The 18,028-nt window shown below is 39.4% G+C and overlaps 1 protein-coding gene across 2 annotated transcripts in view; it reads right to left on the bottom strand.

The window, feature by feature from the left end:
• Positions 1-13,927, bottom strand: part of DDX58 (DExD/H-box helicase 58) — a 38,171-nt gene extending 24,244 nt beyond the window's left edge. For both annotated transcript variants that reach the window (XM_044265542.1, XM_044265543.1), the window contains exons 1-5: positions 13,692-13,927; positions 8,546-8,680; positions 3,449-3,630; positions 2,245-2,392; positions 635-757 (exon numbers count right to left, since the gene is read on the bottom strand). In XM_044265542.1, the coding sequence (XP_044121477.1) occupies positions 635-757; positions 2,245-2,392; positions 3,449-3,630; positions 8,546-8,680; positions 13,692-13,797 (694 nt within the window). In that variant the 5' untranslated portion in view covers positions 13,798-13,927. The remainder of the gene's footprint in view (positions 1-634; positions 758-2,244; positions 2,393-3,448; positions 3,631-8,545; positions 8,681-13,691) is intronic.
• Positions 13,928-18,028: the final 4,101 nt, after the last annotated feature.

The following is an 18,028-nucleotide window of genomic DNA, read 5'->3' as shown; positions in this document are numbered from 1 at the left end:
ACTTTATTGTGGCTCATTATGCAACTTTCCGGTCCCCTCATGATAACATGGCTTCTAGAAACAGAAGGTGGACCTTATAATTAAGTTATACAGTGCCTTTGTGTGAAATTAGAAAAAGGAGATCCTCTGGGAGGGTACAGCCCCTCTGTGCCCTATTTGGCAAAGAGCACAGGCTGGATCTCAGTCCCCACTCAAACTCAGCTGGGCACATTTGTTTAGTGCACAAACTTCATCAGCTTACAGGCCAGTCCTGGGATAATAAAAGGAAAGTGAACAAGTGACTCACAAACATTAGTGTTTCTTTAGAGAGCAGGGCTGACTTTGAATTGCACAGACACTAAGTTTCCAGGAGGACCCTATTTGCATTTTCAATATAGACATGTACATATGTCTTAGTGACAAAAGAAAATTAAAGAGGCTGACAATAGCTTTAGAAGTGAGAAAACAGTATTTTTAAATTATAGAAAAAGTATCTATTTTAATATAAATTATATTTTCTTTAAAGAAAAATAAATGATCTTTTCTTACTTTTCCTTTAAAACCTTTCATAACACTACGACTTTCCATACTGCAAGCCATGTTCCCACACAAAATACCTGAGGAAAATCATTATGGAAAGAACAGTGCTGGGTACCTGAGGGTGGAGATGAGTTCTGACTAAGATTCTGGCATTCTGGTTCTTCCTTATAGAAAATCTGTATGTCAGAAGTTTCCATTTCATCATCCTCAAGAACTTTCGGTTCAACATTTTTTGCATCTGTATGAGACCAAAAGACACCTTAGAATTTTGATCTAATCTGATGATTGTCTTGAGAGCACAAGTCCTACAAAGAGGTCATAATCCTAAAACTCTCAAATTCCATTAAAATTTCTCACAACCACGCCCTTCACCTTCTAAAACAATGAAAAAAAAACCTTTTTTAAAAAAGATTTCATTTATTTATTTCACAGATAAAGACACAGCGAGAGAAAGAACACAAGTGGGGGGAGTGGGGGAGGGAGAAGCAGGCTTCCCGCCAAGCAGGGAGCCCAATCTGGGGGGTCAATCCCAGAACCCTGGGATCATGACCTGAATTGAAGGCAGATGCTCAATGGCTGAGCCACCCAGGTGTCTGGAGAAGAATCTTTTTGAGTGTGATGCCTCAATCTGGAGTCCAATATCATTTAGGATTTAATTATTCAAACTGTGGAACATGGACCAGCAACTTCCAGAGCTTGTTAGAAATGAAGGCTCTTGCACCCCTACTAAGTCAGAATCTGCATTTTAACAAAATCCCCAGGTGATTCTCACAGAAAGTAAACAAGAGAAACACCACTTTGCAGACATTTATGGCTTCCATTCCTGACCTAATCCAAGAAATCAGATAAGTATTTATATAGACATTTTCTAGAACAACTTGTGATCTAAAGCAGCCTAGGACAAATGAAGACCAAACAGTTGCTTTACCAAATTTAGGATTTTAAAACAATGCTCTGAGCAGATTAGCTACAGGAAATCACATGACAGCACAGATATCTAATCACAATACATTCCTTTTTCAATCCTGTTCTGGCTTAGTTCCCAATGGCGCAGGCAAGAGGAGTATCGGCTGTCTCTATTAAAATTCTAGTCTGAACAGGGGGCAAGTTCTGGAGTTTGAACATTCCACTCAAGAATTTTAAAGCTAGGGACGCCTGGGTGGCTCAGTTGGTTAAGCTGCTGCCTTCAGCTCAGGTCATGATCCCAGCATCCTGGGATTGAGTCCCCCATCAGGCTCCTTGCTCCACAGGGAGGCTGCTTCTCCTTCAGCCTCTGCCTGCTGTGCTCGCTCGCTCTCTCACGCATGCTCTCTCTCTCTCTGACAAATAAATAAAGTCTAAAAAAAAAAAAAAAAAGAATTTTAAAGCTATTTCTCTGATGAGTGAGCTCAGATTCTGCCTTCCCCAAATCCTTTGGGCCAGATGGGCTAATTCTGGATGAGAGCAGTTTGCCCTGGTCCATTTTAGGGGTTACACACAACCATATTACTCCTGTAGGCAAGTAAGCACTTGCTTCCGAGAACTCAATTTCATGCTGCTCTCTCACTAGAGACTAGAGAATGGAGTCACCATGTAGCCATGGGTGTCTGAAGGACAAAATGCCTCTGACACTGAGTGATGGACAGGCAGGAATGAAAGAGGCCCTAGTAGAACTATGAGAAAGGCAGAGCATGTTTTCAGACCCTCCCAACCCTTTAGGGCCCTTTGCTGGGATATCCTACCCACCTTTGTCAACAATCCACAGTTCACTGAACTTGCTCTCTTCCATCTCCAAAGCAAGTTTCAAAGTTTTGGGCCAGTTTTCCTTATCTGATCTAAGAAGGCATTCAACCATTTTCTCTGCACCTGCCATCAGCCCCTTGTTGGAACACACCTAAGAAAGACAACTGGAGCCGATCAATCATTTTAAAAGTTTTCAAAAAACTAAAGATGTACTGTATGGTGATTCATATTACACAGTTAAAAAAAAAAAGTTTTCCTTTTGTGAGTTTTTATTGACAAAATAGCAATTCAAGCACTATCTATCTGATTTAAATTAATTGTATACTGTGATACTGTGGTTCAATAGGTCTTATTCATGACCATTTTTTGCCCCATCCAACACAGTGTCTTTTAAGACACCCTTTCCCTTGTCTTTGTCTTTCCACATGGCAATGCTAGGTCAAGCCAGGTACTCCCAATCCTCTGAGACCGTTTATCTATCTCGATCATCATCAGCAATACTAGGAAACAAACCATTTGACAACCATTCAGACTATGGGTGTATTGGTACAGAGAGATATTTGGGAGAATATAACAAAATACTAACAATATTTTTTTTCAGGGTAATGGGACCTACAAGATTTTTATTACTCATCATAAAAACTAGAATTAATCAAGCACTTATTATTATGTGTCAGGCATATGTAAGCACCTTACATACATTATCTCATTTAATCCTTCTAAAAATATTGTGTTAATAAGGTACTATTATTATTTCCATTTTACATGAAGAAATAGGTTAAAGAAACTAACTTGCCTAAGATCATACTACCAGAAAATGGATGAACTAGGATTCTAACAAAATTTGTGTGCAGAGCCTGAATGCTCAACCATGAAAGTCTATAGCGTTTGTTCTTTTTTATTCGCTAACTTTGCTTAAATTTGTATAAAACATTATTCACAAAAGTAATAATAATTATAACTGAAAATAGGCCAAACCTGAAAAAAACTCATGATATTAAAAATTACTCAATTCACAACTAAATATACTATTCCAGGTAATTATGCCTTAGATTTGAGGACTTCTGTGGATTTCAATGATCCTTCTCGGGTCTAAATCAGCGGAGAAAACAGAAGACATTTCCCATGTTCAAACTACCTCCCCCAATTTAGTATTTTATATTTCATTAATTATAATTAATTGTGTTAAATACATTAATTAAATTACCTGTATAATTTCTTCACACTCCTGACTAATTAAACATTGGGACATTTCAGGAAGGATATCTTTTGGATTAACTGTGGTTTTAAATTCTGGTTGTAAACGCTTTAGAAGCGATCTGTACTCCTCTAGACTTTCAATTTTTTGGAAATCCCAAGTTTCAATGGCTTCATAAAGTCCAGAATAACCTGGAAAGAAAGAAGAAAGCAGGGGCTTTTATGAAACCAACTAAAAGATATTTTACGATTGTTATTATAGGAATTATGTTTGAATGTATAGTAAGAGAAGTCAAAAGATATCTGTATAGCACCTCAATAATTAATGATCTTTCAAAAAAGAAAACTCAACATTTATTATAAGCACCCAACATTTTAGGTCCTTTAACAATGTTTATCATCTCTTAGGAAAAAGTAACAAGGATAATGTGAACTCTTACTTTTGGTCTCAGTATAAAATTTTCCTTCCAAAGTGCCCCATGGACTTTGCTACAACCTCGGACTTATCCTCCAGTGAGTCAAACCATCATGCAATTCAGTATCTTCCCAGTGCAAAGTAGCAAAGCCGGCAAAACGAAATATAAATCTTAATTCCTGTCCCATAGGAATTTAACCTTCTACATTACTCCCAGAAAAGAATATTAAGTATAATGGGAAACTTGAGGAGAAAAAAAAAATGATTTCCAACCGTAATATTCAAGAATGCTTCTTCAATCTAAGGCTCTCAAACAAAATCACCAGATTTGTCTGACTACCCAGCCCACACTCTTCATTTGGCTATAAAGAGCATACCAACAAAATGAACACATGGGACTCCATGACCCAACTTAACAACTAGAATTTCCCAGTGCTTTTGTGGGAGTGTGCTTCCTTTTTTCCCAACCTTCCATCTCCCTGCAGAGAGACTACCATCTTGTGTTTGATGTATTACTCCCTTCATTTTTTTGAATAGTTACATGGCATACACTCATTACCTCAACAATGTATCTTCAGGAGCACCTGGGTGGTTCACTCAGTTAAGTGCCTGCCTTCTGCTCAGGTCATGATCTCATGGGTCCTGGAATGGAGTCCCAGGTACGAGCTCCCTGGTCAGCGGGAAGCTGGCTTCTGCCTCTGCCTTTGCCCCCGCTCCCCTCCCCTCACACCGCCCCCCCCCATTCATGTGTGCTCTCTTGCTCTTTCAACTAAATAATCTAAATAAAATTTTTTTAAATAAAGACTTAAATATATATATATGTAAACTAAACTAGTTTTTTTTAAACTAACCAAACTAAATATATATATATAAACAAACCATATATATATATATATATATATATATATATATATATATATATATATAAACAAACCAAACTTTATATATATATGTTTAGTTTGGTTTGTTTGGAACTTCATAATGACATCCTACTAAATGTAATTTTCTCTGCTTTTTAAAAAGTTTAATATTACTTTTCAAAGCTTCATCTGTATTGTCATACATTTTCATTGCAGTACAGTGGACGATCATGTGACTATTATAGAATTTTATTATCCATTTTCTTCTTGAAGGACACTGGATTGCTTCCAGTTTTATTTGGTTGCTTGCTTGCTTCTGTTATTACAATTATTCTATGAATATTCTTTAATCAGTATGCTGCAATATATGTGTTAAGAGTTTTTCTAGGGCACATACTTGGAGTGAAACTGTTGGACAGGGGAATACAAGAGTTCAGTTGAACTATGTAAGATGATGACACATTGGTTTTTTGTTGTTGTTGTTTTAAGATTTTACTTATTTATTTGACAGACAGAGATCACAAGTAGGCAGAGAGGCAGGCAGAGAGAGAGGAAGGGAAGCAGGCTCTCTGCTGAGCAGAGAGCCAGATGCGGGGCTCGATCCCAGGACGGTGGGGTGAATGACCTGAGCTGAAGGCAGAGGCCTTAACCCACTGAGCCACCCACGTGCCCAGACACATTGTTTTTCAAAGAAACTGTATTAATTTACACTCTGTATAATGACACTTAAGATTTCCCATGATTAAATAACCTCTTCGGGCACCTGGGTGGCTCAGTGGGTTAAGCCGCTGCCTTCAGCTCAGGTCATGATCTCAGGGTCCTGGGATCGAGTCCCACATCGGGCTCTCTGCTCGGCAGGGAGCCTGCTTCCTCCTCTCTCTCTCTCTCTCTCTCTCTCTTTCTCTCTGCCTACTTGTGATCTCTCTCTGTCAAATAAATAAATAAAATCTTTTAAAAATAAATAAATAAATAACCTCTTCAAGCCTTAGCATTGTTGGACTTCCTAAGTTTTGCTGTCTAGTAGTTAATAAAATGCTACCTCATTGAATTCCTAATTTACAATTCCCTAATTGCTATTTGGGCTGACAATCTTTTCATATGTTTATCAACCTTTCTTATTTCCTATTCTTTGTTATGTAAGTTCGCACTTTTGCCTTGTAGATGTTTTCTTTCTTTTTCTAACTGATTTTAAAGCCTTTTTAATATATTTTAGATATTAATCTTTTTGGTGATTATATATTTTGCAAATATCCTCTTCCAGTTTGTGCCTTGCTTTTTCATTTTCTTTCATGTTTGACAAAGAGAAGTTTTTAATTTTAATGTCAACAAATACATCAGTTTGTCTTTTATGGATAATGCTTTAATGTTTGTTTCACAAATCCTGCCACACCCCAAGGTCATAAAATATTATTCTATATTCTTTTTTAAAATTGCTAAATTCTGGCTTTTAGAATTAAGTCTTTAATTCTTGTGAATTCATTTTGTGGCTATGTGTGAATGGAATGAGCTAAGGAACACAAATTTATTTTACATGGATATGTAATTTAGGGTTTATTTGGGTTTTAACATTATCCTGTTTATAATGGCCCACTGCAATTTATTAAAACCCCTCCATTCCTTTTTTTTTTTTTAAGATTTTATTTATTTGAGAGAGAGAGAGTGCGGGAGAAGTAGAGAGTTAGAGGGAGTAGACTCCCTGCTGAACAGGGGGCCTGATGCGGGACTTGATCCTGTGACTCCAGGATCATGACCTGAGCCAAAGGCAATCACTCAACCAACTGAGCCACCCAGGCATCCAAAACTACTCCATTCCTAATGATCCTCCTTTCCCGGTGATCTCAAATATATCAAGTTTTCATAAATATATGAGTTTAATTGAAGGCTCTTTATTCTGTATCATTGGTCAGTTGGATGATGCCAAGACCAACATTACGCTGTTTCAATGCCTAGCATAAATTTTGCTATTTATAAGTGGAAACCCCAGCCTACTTAATTCTTCTTCTTTAGGAAATGTCCTTACTATTCTTGGATCATAATTCTTCCATTTACCTTTTAGAATCATTTAGTAATTTGTCAAGCACATGAAAAAGCATGTAGGATTTTTATTAAAATTATATTGAATATAGAAATCAATGTTGGAAGAGCAGATATTTTTATGATATCAAGTCTTTCTCTCCATGTGTATGGGTCTATATCTCCACTTAGATAGGACTTCTTTAATATCTTTCAATAACAATTTATCATTTGCTCCATTTGAACTTTACACATCTTTTGCGAGGTATTTCCTAACTATATTACAACTTCCGTGACTATTCTAAGTGGTATTCATTTTGGACTACATTTTCTATTTGCTTCCAGTGGCTAGAAATACAACTAATTTTTGTGCTTTATTTATTTTTATTACAGTATAATTAACATACAGTGTTATATTAGTTTCAGGTGTGCAACATGATTGAACAATTCTATATATTACTCAGTGCTCATCACAAAAGTGCACCCCTTTACCTGTTGCACACATCTTTCTACCTACTTCCCTTCTGGCAGTCACCAATATGGTCCCTATATCTAGGAGTCTGTTTTTCATTTGTCTCTTTTTTATTTTGTCCATTTTGTTTCTTAAATTCCCCATATAAGTTTATCTTTCTCTAACTTATTTCACTTAGCATTATACCCTCTAGATCAATCCATATTAGTACAAATGGCAAGATTTCATTCACTTTTATGGCTGAGTAGTAATATTCCATTGTATATATATATATATACCACATCTTTATCCATTCTTCTATGGATGGACATTTGGGTTACTTCCATATCTTGACTACTGTAAACAGTACTGCGATAAACCTAGAGGCACCTGCATCCCTTTGAATTAGTATTTTCATTCTCTTTGGGTAAATACCCAATAGTGGAATTACTGGATCATATGGTAATTCTATTTTTAATGTTTGGGGAACCTCCATACTGTTTTCCACAGTGGCTGTAGCAGTTTGCAGTCCCACCAACAGTGCATGAGGGTCCTTTTTTCTCCACAACCTCTCCAACACTTACTAGTTCTTGCGTTGGCCATTCTGACAGGTGTGAGGTGATATATCATTGTGCTATCTTAATATCTCATTGTGGTTCTTGTTTGTATTCCTTGATGATTTGTGATGTTGAGCATCTTTCCATGTGTCTGTTGGCCATCTGTACGCCTTCTTTGGAAAAATGTCTATTCATGTCTTCTGCCCATTTTTTAATCAGATCATTTGATGTTTTGGTGTTGAGTTGTATGAGTTCTTTATATATTTTGGGTATTAGCCCTTTATTGGATATGTCATTTGCAAATATCTTCTCCTACTCAGTAGGTGTCTTGTTTTGAGGATGGTTTTCTTTGCTGTGCAAAAGCTTTTTATTTGGTGTAGTTCTAATAGTTTAATTTTGCTTTTATTTCCCTTATTGAAGGAGATAAATCTAGAAAAATGTTTCTATGTCTGATGTCAAAGATATTACTGCCTATTTCTTCTAGGAATGTTATGGTTTCTGTTCTTACATTTAAGTTTTTAATCCATTTTGAGCTTATTTTTGTGTATGGTGCAGAAATGCAACTAATTTTTGTATACTGATCTTATACCTGATAAACTTGTTAAGTACTTCCAATAATCTCTCTGCAGATTCCTTTGGATATTTCAGGTTGACAATCATATTATGTGACTAAGAGTAATCTTAAATTGCCTCAGATTAAGAGACAGGAGACACATGAGGATAGCTCAAAATTAATAGCATTTCACTTTTACAGCATTCTGAAACAGTTAAGTAATATCCTCTGATTCATGAGTAAGAAGAATGAACTAACCTGCATGACCAAGGGCGTCCAAAAAGCCACGGAACCAGCCTTCTTCCTGGCGCTCCAACAGAAACTTAAGAAAAAGTGAGGCAGCCTCCATCGTGCCCTTATTGTTTTTCTCAGCCTGAATATGCTGCACCTCATCTACAAACAGAAGCAAGAGGGGCTCATCAAACTGCACAACTAATCACTGGGAGACAAACCTGAAAAGGGCTGTCAGACTCTCTCAAACAGGGACGGCAATTGTAACATATTCCATTGTAGGATAGAACTACAAGAAGCTAGTAAATTCTCTGTTCAGACAGATGATGCCTATTCTTCACCAACCACCCTTCCCTCCCATCCCCCATCCTCTCTAGAAACTTCTCTTAGTTTTGTATGGAAGTCTGGGAACATACTTCAGGGCAATCCTTTAAAAAGGGAGCTTCTTAATGGTGAATGAAAAAGTACCCCCATTACAAGTCACTATTAACACTGTATTAGGTAAAAGAACAATGGCTTCCTCCAACACTTTTTTAAAAAGACTTTATTTATTTATCTGACAGACAGAGATCACAAGTAGGCAGAGACAGGAGGAAGCAGGCCCCCTGCTGAGCAGAGAGCCCAACTCGGGGCTCAATCCCAGGACCTCAGGACCACGATCCCAGGATCCCGGGACCACGACCTAAGCCGAAGGCAGAAGCTTTAACCCACTGAGCCACCCAGGTGCCCCTTCCTCCAACATTTTGATACTCCCTTGTTCGAAAGTCTAAATTAGTTGCAGGACTATAAGATTGTAAGGACAGGACTACTTCCACAGCATCTTTAATTACAGCAGACTCAGAATGAAGAGTTAGAAATAAAAAGATACTTTCGTGGTCCTCTTTCCAGGTTTTTGCTTAGACAGTATGAAATATGGGAGAAAAGAAAAAGCAAGAGGAGTTAAAAAGAAACATAAGGTCAGGGAGCAGAAAACTATCCACCCAGCTGCTGATGGTCACATGACTTTGCGTGTGTGTATCTCCATGTCTGGGGCAGTGGTTGCCTACACATGACCTGACATTTGACAGTGTTCCTTTTTTCCCCCCTTATTGTCAGTGGAGTGTAAATTCCAAGGAATAAGCCAGTTCTCTGGTTAATTGCTGTATCCTCAGAGATTAGAAGAGGACCTTCTAGTACATAACATTCAACAAAGGTATACTGAATGGATGAAAAAAGGAAGGGATAGTGTCCTTCTCTGCCAAGTCTCTGTCTTGGGAACAATAACATTTTAATGCGTAAAATCCAATAGTTTTTAGAGTTGTGGATCCATCACCACTATCTAATTTTAGTACATTGTCATTACTGTAGAAAGAAATCTTGTAGCCCTTAGTAGTCACTTCCATCTCCCTCTCCCTTAAACCCAGGCAACCATTAATCCACTTGGGCCTCTACAGATTTGCCTGCTTTGGACCTTTCATACAAGTGAAATTATACAATACGTGGTTTTTGTAACTGGGTTCTTCCACTTAGCATAATGTTTTCAAGGTTCATCCACAGTTGTAGCTAGTAACATTCCATTATATGGATGCACTACAGGTTGTCTACCCATTGACCAGTTAATGAGCATTTAGATTGTTTCCACATTTTGGCTATTATGAATAGCAATGCTATGACTAGCCATGTACAAGTGTTTTTGTGAACATATGTATTCACTTCTCTTGAATTTGTGCCTGTGAGATTGCTAGATCATATGGTAACTCCATTTAATACTGTCAGGAATTATCAAACTGCTGTCCAGGGGAGCTGCACCATTTTTACATTCCCCCCAGCAATTAACGAGAATTCCAATTTCCAAACATCCTGGCCAACACTCCTTTTTATTTTTTTTTTAGCTATCTATATTGGTTTTCCGTGCCTGAAGTAACAAATTAGCACTAAATGGTGGCCTTAAAATGACAGGAATTTATTCTCTCACAGTTGTAGAGACCAGAAGTCTGAAATCAAGATGTTGGTGGGTTACACTTGCTTTGAAGGCTCTGTGGGACAATGCAACCCTTCCTGCTTCCAGTGGCTATTGGCATGCCTTGATTTGTGGCCACATCAAATCTTTGCCTCTTTCTTCACATTATTTTCTCTTGTTTGTGTGTCTTGTGGCTGCATCACTACAACCTCTGCTTCTGTTTCCACATGACCTTCCCTTTGTGTCTTTGCATGGCTATCTTCTCTTAAACACACCAATCGCATTGATGAGGATCCCACCCTACTGCAGTATGATATCATCTTAACTAATTACCTCCATATAAAGATCCTATTTCCAAATAAGGTCACATTCTGAGGTCCTGGGGCTTAGGACTTCAATGTATCTTTTTTGGGGAGGACACAATTCAACCCATAATAGCAACCTATCTTGTCACCTATCCCAACTCTTCTGGGCACACAACTCTTTTCCTTTGAGAGAGTTAATTCTGTTCCTAAACACCATCCTCAGAGCTGGGTTCTTAGTCCCAGGTCTCCCTGCTGTTTGTTCTTTCCTTACACATGCTACCAGCCATTACTGACACTCCACATGAAGGTTCAGACATATCCCAGTCACAGCTGAACCCTTCCCAGTTGAACTGTCTTGCTGTATTGGAGCAGTTTAGCTTTTCTCTGCACATGGTCAGACCTGTCCTGGTGCTACCTGGCCCGATAACTGCTCCTAAGTAGTGCTACTTTCCTCAAAAGCACTGGGAGACCATTGCAGGAAAAATTCTATTTTTGGCTGTCAGTATTTCCCACTCCCTTGCCATGCTGGCCACTCTGTGATGCCATCCTCAGCTTCCCAAGGTAGAATTTCTTCATCTGTTTTCTGTGCTTTCTTGGTCTCTTTACATGCTTCTGACTAGAGCACTGACAATGCTCTATATAGTTTTATAAACACACACACACACACACAGTATATAGTACCCTGTATACATACGTGTGTGTGTTTGTGTACTCTCTATATACTGTATTACACAGTATATACTTTATATACTCTATAAATACAGTATATATATATATACAGTATACATACTCTACATATACAGTTATAGTAACTGAGTGTCTTTTCTCATTGACTGTGATCATTTACATGTTATATTCATTTTTGCCCTCATCTTTGTATTCTAATCATCAACAAAGTGCCTGGCTCATACATTTATCCAGAGAATGTTACTAAAGAAATGGATAAATACTCAGAATACTGCTCCCTCCCAGAATACTACCCAGGATCCCTCCAGGATAAGGGTAAGTTTTTGAATCCAAAGAGATACTGCAAAAAATTTGGAGCCCACAACCTGGTCTACCTTGAAACATCCTGGATAACCTATGAACAAGCAAAGCCCCGCAGTACCCTAGTTGCCACGCAAGCTCTCCAGAAGACACATGGCTTCAATTCTCCTTTCCCAAGATTCAACTAGAGCACAATACCCAACACGTGGAGACAATTATGGTCAAAGACATACTGGATATTGCTGGTGTAATTTAAACATATTGGTGTACTTGCGTGTGCATGGGGGAATGTGTATGGGCATAAGGAGAGTGTGGATAAGCTCCCACTTATAAAAGCAAAAAAATGAATCAAAATATTTATATCCAGCCATAACTCTCATGTCTCAGCTCTCTGACTGAATACTGACTGCTAGAATATACTTGTCACAATTAAGGTTAACTAATAGAATCCTGAGATTCCAAAGGATCCAAAAACAAAAGAAAAAGAAAAAGGGGGACAGAGAAACTTTATCAATCTAACAGAAAAAGATGGAAAGAAAGATATAAGCCAGCTAAATGATAACAACTTCCTCTGGGAAGGAGCTGGAAATAAAAACTCTATGGTGTCTTTAACATTCAAAAATAAAACAGTATCACACAGTGTTCTTCAGTTTGCCGTCTCTATTTACCTTTTGGTATTTTTATTGTGATTGCTTTATAACTACAAATTAAAACTATATATTAAAAATTATGCTATATATTAAAACTATGCTATATATTAAAAATTATAGTTTTCCAGCAGAGCACTTACCACGTTTTGTCATCTATGGTTTATTTAGTAACCTGCCTTCACTTATGCATTCTGATCTCTATTAGGGGCCATTTCTATCACACTCACCATGGATTTCTCAGTTCTTAACAGGACACTTCTTATTAGATAATATGTGTAGTAATACGAGTCAATTCTCTCCAAAGCAAACACAACGTCTAAAACATTTGAGTTGCTTGAATCACACATGAGTGCAAGAAAGAATGGGATTCACACCAGTTTGTTAGCCTTTCATTTATGGCAAGATTTCTAAAAGAGATGTCCTGAAGGGGTTACTCTCTTCAGGGGCCCAAGCTACTCTGTGGTCATCACTCCTCACTCCACAACCTGTGACTATGCAGAGCAATTAGCATTCAAATTACCTTTCTGCTTTCCCTCAATTTCCCAAAACTGCCTCACACTGGGAAAGATTTTTAGGCACTTGGAGTCTGAAAAGGAGTTGCCAGATCCCCTCTTTCATTTCAACTCCTTCTAGGTACTACCTCCTTTTTCCTCTTTGCTCAAAGCCTCTGCTCATCTCCAGCATAGTGCTCCTAGATTCAGATTTAAAGTGGCATTCATCCATCACCAGGTGTCTCAAAAGCTAGACAAAAACAGCAAAAGTGAAGCCTGCAGCCATTCAGTCCACACAGCCTTGCCCCTCTCAAGCTTCCAGTTACTCCTAAGTGCAATTCAGACCTGGCAAGAGTAACTGTCAATTACCTTGGAGCTCTGAGAGCATTTTAATAGTCATTTATGTACACCTGTCCTCACTAGTAAATCTTGGGCTGCAAAGTATGTGAAAGAAGAGCTTATATCTCACTCCTGAATCTCTGTCAGTAGAAAGCTGAAGACATCCTGGACATAATCATTAGAGAAACTAAATGAAATGGACGATGGTTTGTTTCCCCAGCTTTCAACCTAAACAGATGCGCAATCCTACACAAGTCATTTCACTTCTCTGGGACTGTTTCTCCATCTGGACCTCCAAAGGCTCCTCAAATTCTCCTGGCAATCTCCAGTCTAAAAATGCCGTTAGGATCTTGCCCCAACACCGACGTTCCTAACGGGCTACCTGACGTTAATTAAAAGGGAAAAACAAGTCCTGCGTCGTTCCCTTGCTCCAAGGAGCAGGTGTCCCTGGGGACCACTCACCGTCCTTAAACCAGGGAGCCATGTGGCTTAGGATATAGGTAGGGTCCAGAGTCTTCACGACATAGTCCCGGAAGGCGTGCAGATTCCGCCGATCCTCGGCCGACATGCCGGCGGGTGGCTCCCTCACCAGGGCCGCACTGCCTTCAAAGGCCTGGCGACCGCCGGCTAGCACGGATCTTCTGAGCGGCAGACCCAGTGCTGAAAGGCGGAGACGCTGGGAAACCTCAGCCGCAGACGGGAAATCGAAACTGCAACTAGCCGCCTGCGGGCCGGGGCGAGTCACAAATGCTGGCCGGCTGCAGGTCCCCGCCTCCCCAAATGCATTTTTCCAAGCTTTCGTGTTCTCTAGCGGCCTGGTTTCCCGGCCCGTGCCCACTTGCTCACCCAGAGGGACTACTTTTTTCATTTTGTTTTTATATCAGGAAAGGTTAGACTCAATAAAATGCACAGATCTTTAGGTGTATTGTTCCATGAGCTCTGAAAAATGTGTCTGGGTGTAATTGCTTCCTCCAGGTCATGTAGGTCATATGGTAAGTGCATGTTTAACTTCACAGAAACCTGCCACCTGTTTTCCTAAGTACATGTACTACTTTGTATTCACACCGGTGAAAAATAAGAGCTCCAGTAGATACACATTGGTCAATTTGCCATTTTGGTCAGTGTGGAATGGTGTTTCACTGTGGTTTTAACTTTAACTCCTGTTAATGATGTGAGCACATTTGCATCTATTTATTGGCCATTCATTCATCTATCTTCTTTTGTGAAGCATTTGTTCCCATCTTTTGCATGATAGAGTTTTCTTTGTACTACAGATTTACAACTTATTTATGCTGGATATGAGCGCATTGTCAAATACATGTATTCTAAATATTTTCTCCTAGTGTGACTTACCACTTAATTTTCTTAAAAGTGTCTTTCAAGTAAATATGAAATGATACAAAGAAAGCAAATGGAGTCATAAGACAAAATAATGGAAGTTGGAAAAAACCATTTTAATACAGTGGTAAGGGCGTATCTCTCTGGGTCAGTTAGGAATGAGAAGGAATGAACTATTCAGCTGAGTCCTTAGGAATGAGAAGGAATGAACTATTCAAAAAAGTAGGGAGAGGGGGCTTCCTTGCAGGGGGACAGAAAGCACGAGTGAGTCAAAAAGAAAAAGTGAACAAGGGATACCCCTTCTTGAACAAGGGATAAATGGCATGCAGCGCTGAAATGGTAAACAGGGTCTTGTAAGGAGATGGATAAAGGAACACACTGCAGGATTTTAAGCAAGGAGTAACATAATTGGATGACTTTTTTTTTTTTTTTCCAAGACTTTCTCTCTGGCTCTTATGCAGAACGAGTAGATCGATGAGAGCTGACTCAAGAGATGATGAGAGCACAGATAAGCACAGTGGGGGTGGAGAGTCTAAGAAATGAAATGTTTCAGAGATAGATAGAAGAGGGTGGACAGCAGTGGAAAGGAAGAGGGAAAAAAATAGGCATCAAGGATACATTCCAGGCATCTGGTTTGAGCAACTGGAATGGCAGCACCATGACTACAATGGAGAAGACAGGTTTACAACTTATTATATCCTAGTGTGGAAGAGAGGCAAGAAAGTAAGTAACAATAAGTTCAGGAAGGAGAAATAAAGCAGGATAAGGGAACATACAGTAATGAGGGCTGTTTATAGAAGATGAGCTAATTAGGGAAGGCCTAAAGGAAATGAGAATGTCATTTGGGTGAAGAGCATTCTACTAAACAAGCAAAGCACAAAGGAGAAAAAAAAGTACCAAAAAACTGAAGTGAACCAGGCGTGCCACAGAAAAAGGAGGCGAGCAGAGTCGCTAGAGTGAAGTGGGCTGGGGGAAAGAGAGGAAGGTGGCTTAGGCACTTCACATACGGCCTGACCGACCACAAAAAGGACTTTGGCTTTGATTTTAAACATGATGGGAAACCATGGCAGGATTTGAGAGGGAGTGTAAGATCTCTTTTTAAAGGATCACTGTGGCTGACTGGAAGAAAACAAGCTGCCGGAGAACAGGGTGGGAGCCAAGTAGCGAGGTAAGAAGCTGATACCAACACTAGCCCAACTGAGAAATGATGGCATCTTGGAGCAAGATCAAAGCAGTGGAAGTGGTAAAGTTGCCGGATATATAATCTTAAATCACATACAATTTGGTGATGAATTGGATGTAGGACATGTGAGAATGAAGCCAAGGAAAATTCCCATTTGTTTAGCCTGAGCAGTTGCATGAATGGGGGTGCGCCATCCACTAACATGAGACACGGGAAGATGGGCAGGCTTGGAGGAGGAAATCAAGAATATGCTCGCTTGCTTGCTGATGAGAATTACCCACAGGCAGTGCTTCCCAAGCATGAACCTCCACGCAGGTCTTTAAAGTACAGATTCTGACCTAGTAGGCCTGAGACTGCATTTCTTACAAACTGACATTCATGATGTTGATGTTGCTGGTCCACAGATCCTGTTCTAAGTAGCAAAGTCATTAAAAAACATGAGACAAAGAAAAAGAGAGGGTAATTTGAATATAATATTCCCACTACAGTGGGTGTAAGTGAAAACCTGAGCAGATGTGGAGGGTATGTCCTAGAACAGTGGTTCTCAAACTCTGGTTTATAGGCCAGTAGCATTAGAATACCTGGAAACTCAGAAAAGCAAATTCTTGGCCAGATGTTCTGAATCAGAAACTGTGGGTTTGGGCCTCAGCCATCTGTTTTAACAAACCTTCCAAATGATACTGGTGCATGCAGAAATGTGAGAACTAAAGGCCTAGAGGAGGAGCACTTCCTTCATTAATGGAGTGAAGAGGGGTGCTATGGTAGGTTGAATGCAAAATTTACAATTCTTCACTTTTCCCAGTATTTACACCACTTGCTACAGAGGCATTGTTTTGGTAAACAAGTAGGGTTTATGTTTGCCCAAACCTGGCCCTGGCTAGAACTACCCAGCCACTATGGAAACCATGTGGTAGAGACAAGTGGGAAGTTTGAGGAAGAAAAAGGTGTGAAAAATATCCATTATACCAATGAGCAAGAACACTAAAGAAACTTGTCCACTAACATATCATATGAACTGGAACCTGAGGATTGTGTTTTCATGGTGACGCAAATCTGCAGTTACTCATTTCCTTCAAAAACTCAGCTGGATGGGGGCGCCTGGGTGGCTCAGTGGGTTAAAGCCACTGCCTTCGGCTCAGGTCATGATCTCGGGGTCCTGGGATCAAGTCCTGTGTCGGGCTCTCTGCTTAGTGGGGAGCCTGCTTCCCTTCCTCTTCTCTCTGCCTGCCTCCCTGCCTACTTGTGATCTGTCAAATAAAGTCTTAAAAAAAAAAAAAAACTCAGCAGGATGCATGCAGGCACAACGTAAGAGTTGGGTTGATCCAGATTCAGGTCTTGCTGGGTGAACTATTGCTGTGGAATCTGGCACATGACATGTTTTTAAACAGGCCAAAGTGTAAAACTGTTTTAACATTTTTAAAGTGTTGCAAACAACAACAACAACAATAAAAGATTGTATAACAGAGACTACATATGGCCCATAATATTTACTATCTGGCCTTTACAGGAAAAGGTTGCTGACCTCTAAACTAAGTGAATGAGGAGAGACATAAATAAGGGCAAGAGAGTTGGAGGGTATTGCAAGGGAGTTATTTAAACATAATCTGGAAAATCACAGCTAAGAAAGCAAGCAAGCATAGTGAAGGGGGGTAATTGAGTAGGGTAGAATAGGATAAGGAAGATTATACTTCCTAGTTTTGTATTCTAAAAAATGGCCTTAGATATTCTTGTAGGTAGCCTAATCTGCTCCATCCACAGCAGAATTCCCTGATTCAATGACCACATGAAGGTGACAGAGACATGCTCCCAACAATTTAAAATGAAGATTAACCTCTTGGAAATTCTGTTTATGTCCTACTGCACGCAGGGCATGCATTTGATCCAGTAAATAGAACATAAAATTGAAGAGGCAAGAAAGTATATGGAACTAGAGGGAACACTTTTTGGTCTCTTTTGAAAGCTGTCCTATTGCCAGCCTCCTTAATCTTGTATTCTCTAGAATCTTCTCTTATGCCTGCTCTTCTTGTTCTACTCTCTCTGGGAGAGCTCATCCACTTCTATAACCTCACTAGTACTCTCTAGTTTCTCAGTGACTTCTAAGTCACTAGTCCCTAACCTCCCTAGGCCCAATCTCTCCTCTAAGATTCATTCTATTTCCAGCTACCCATTGGAAATCTTCATCCGCCTGGGTGTCTTCCATTCTGTCCAACAGAATTTTCTGTGATGATGGAAATGCTCTCTACCTGTATTGGCCAATATGGCAGCCATAAGCCTCATT

The sequence above is a fragment of the Neovison vison genome, chromosome 9, assembly GCF_020171115.1.
Source record: "Neovison vison isolate M4711 chromosome 9, ASM_NN_V1, whole genome shotgun sequence".
NCBI classification, from domain to species: Eukaryota; Metazoa; Chordata; class Mammalia; order Carnivora; family Mustelidae; genus Neogale; species Neogale vison.
The sequence above is the reverse complement of the archived record's forward strand: the minus strand, read 5'-3'. Positions and strand labels throughout refer to the sequence as shown.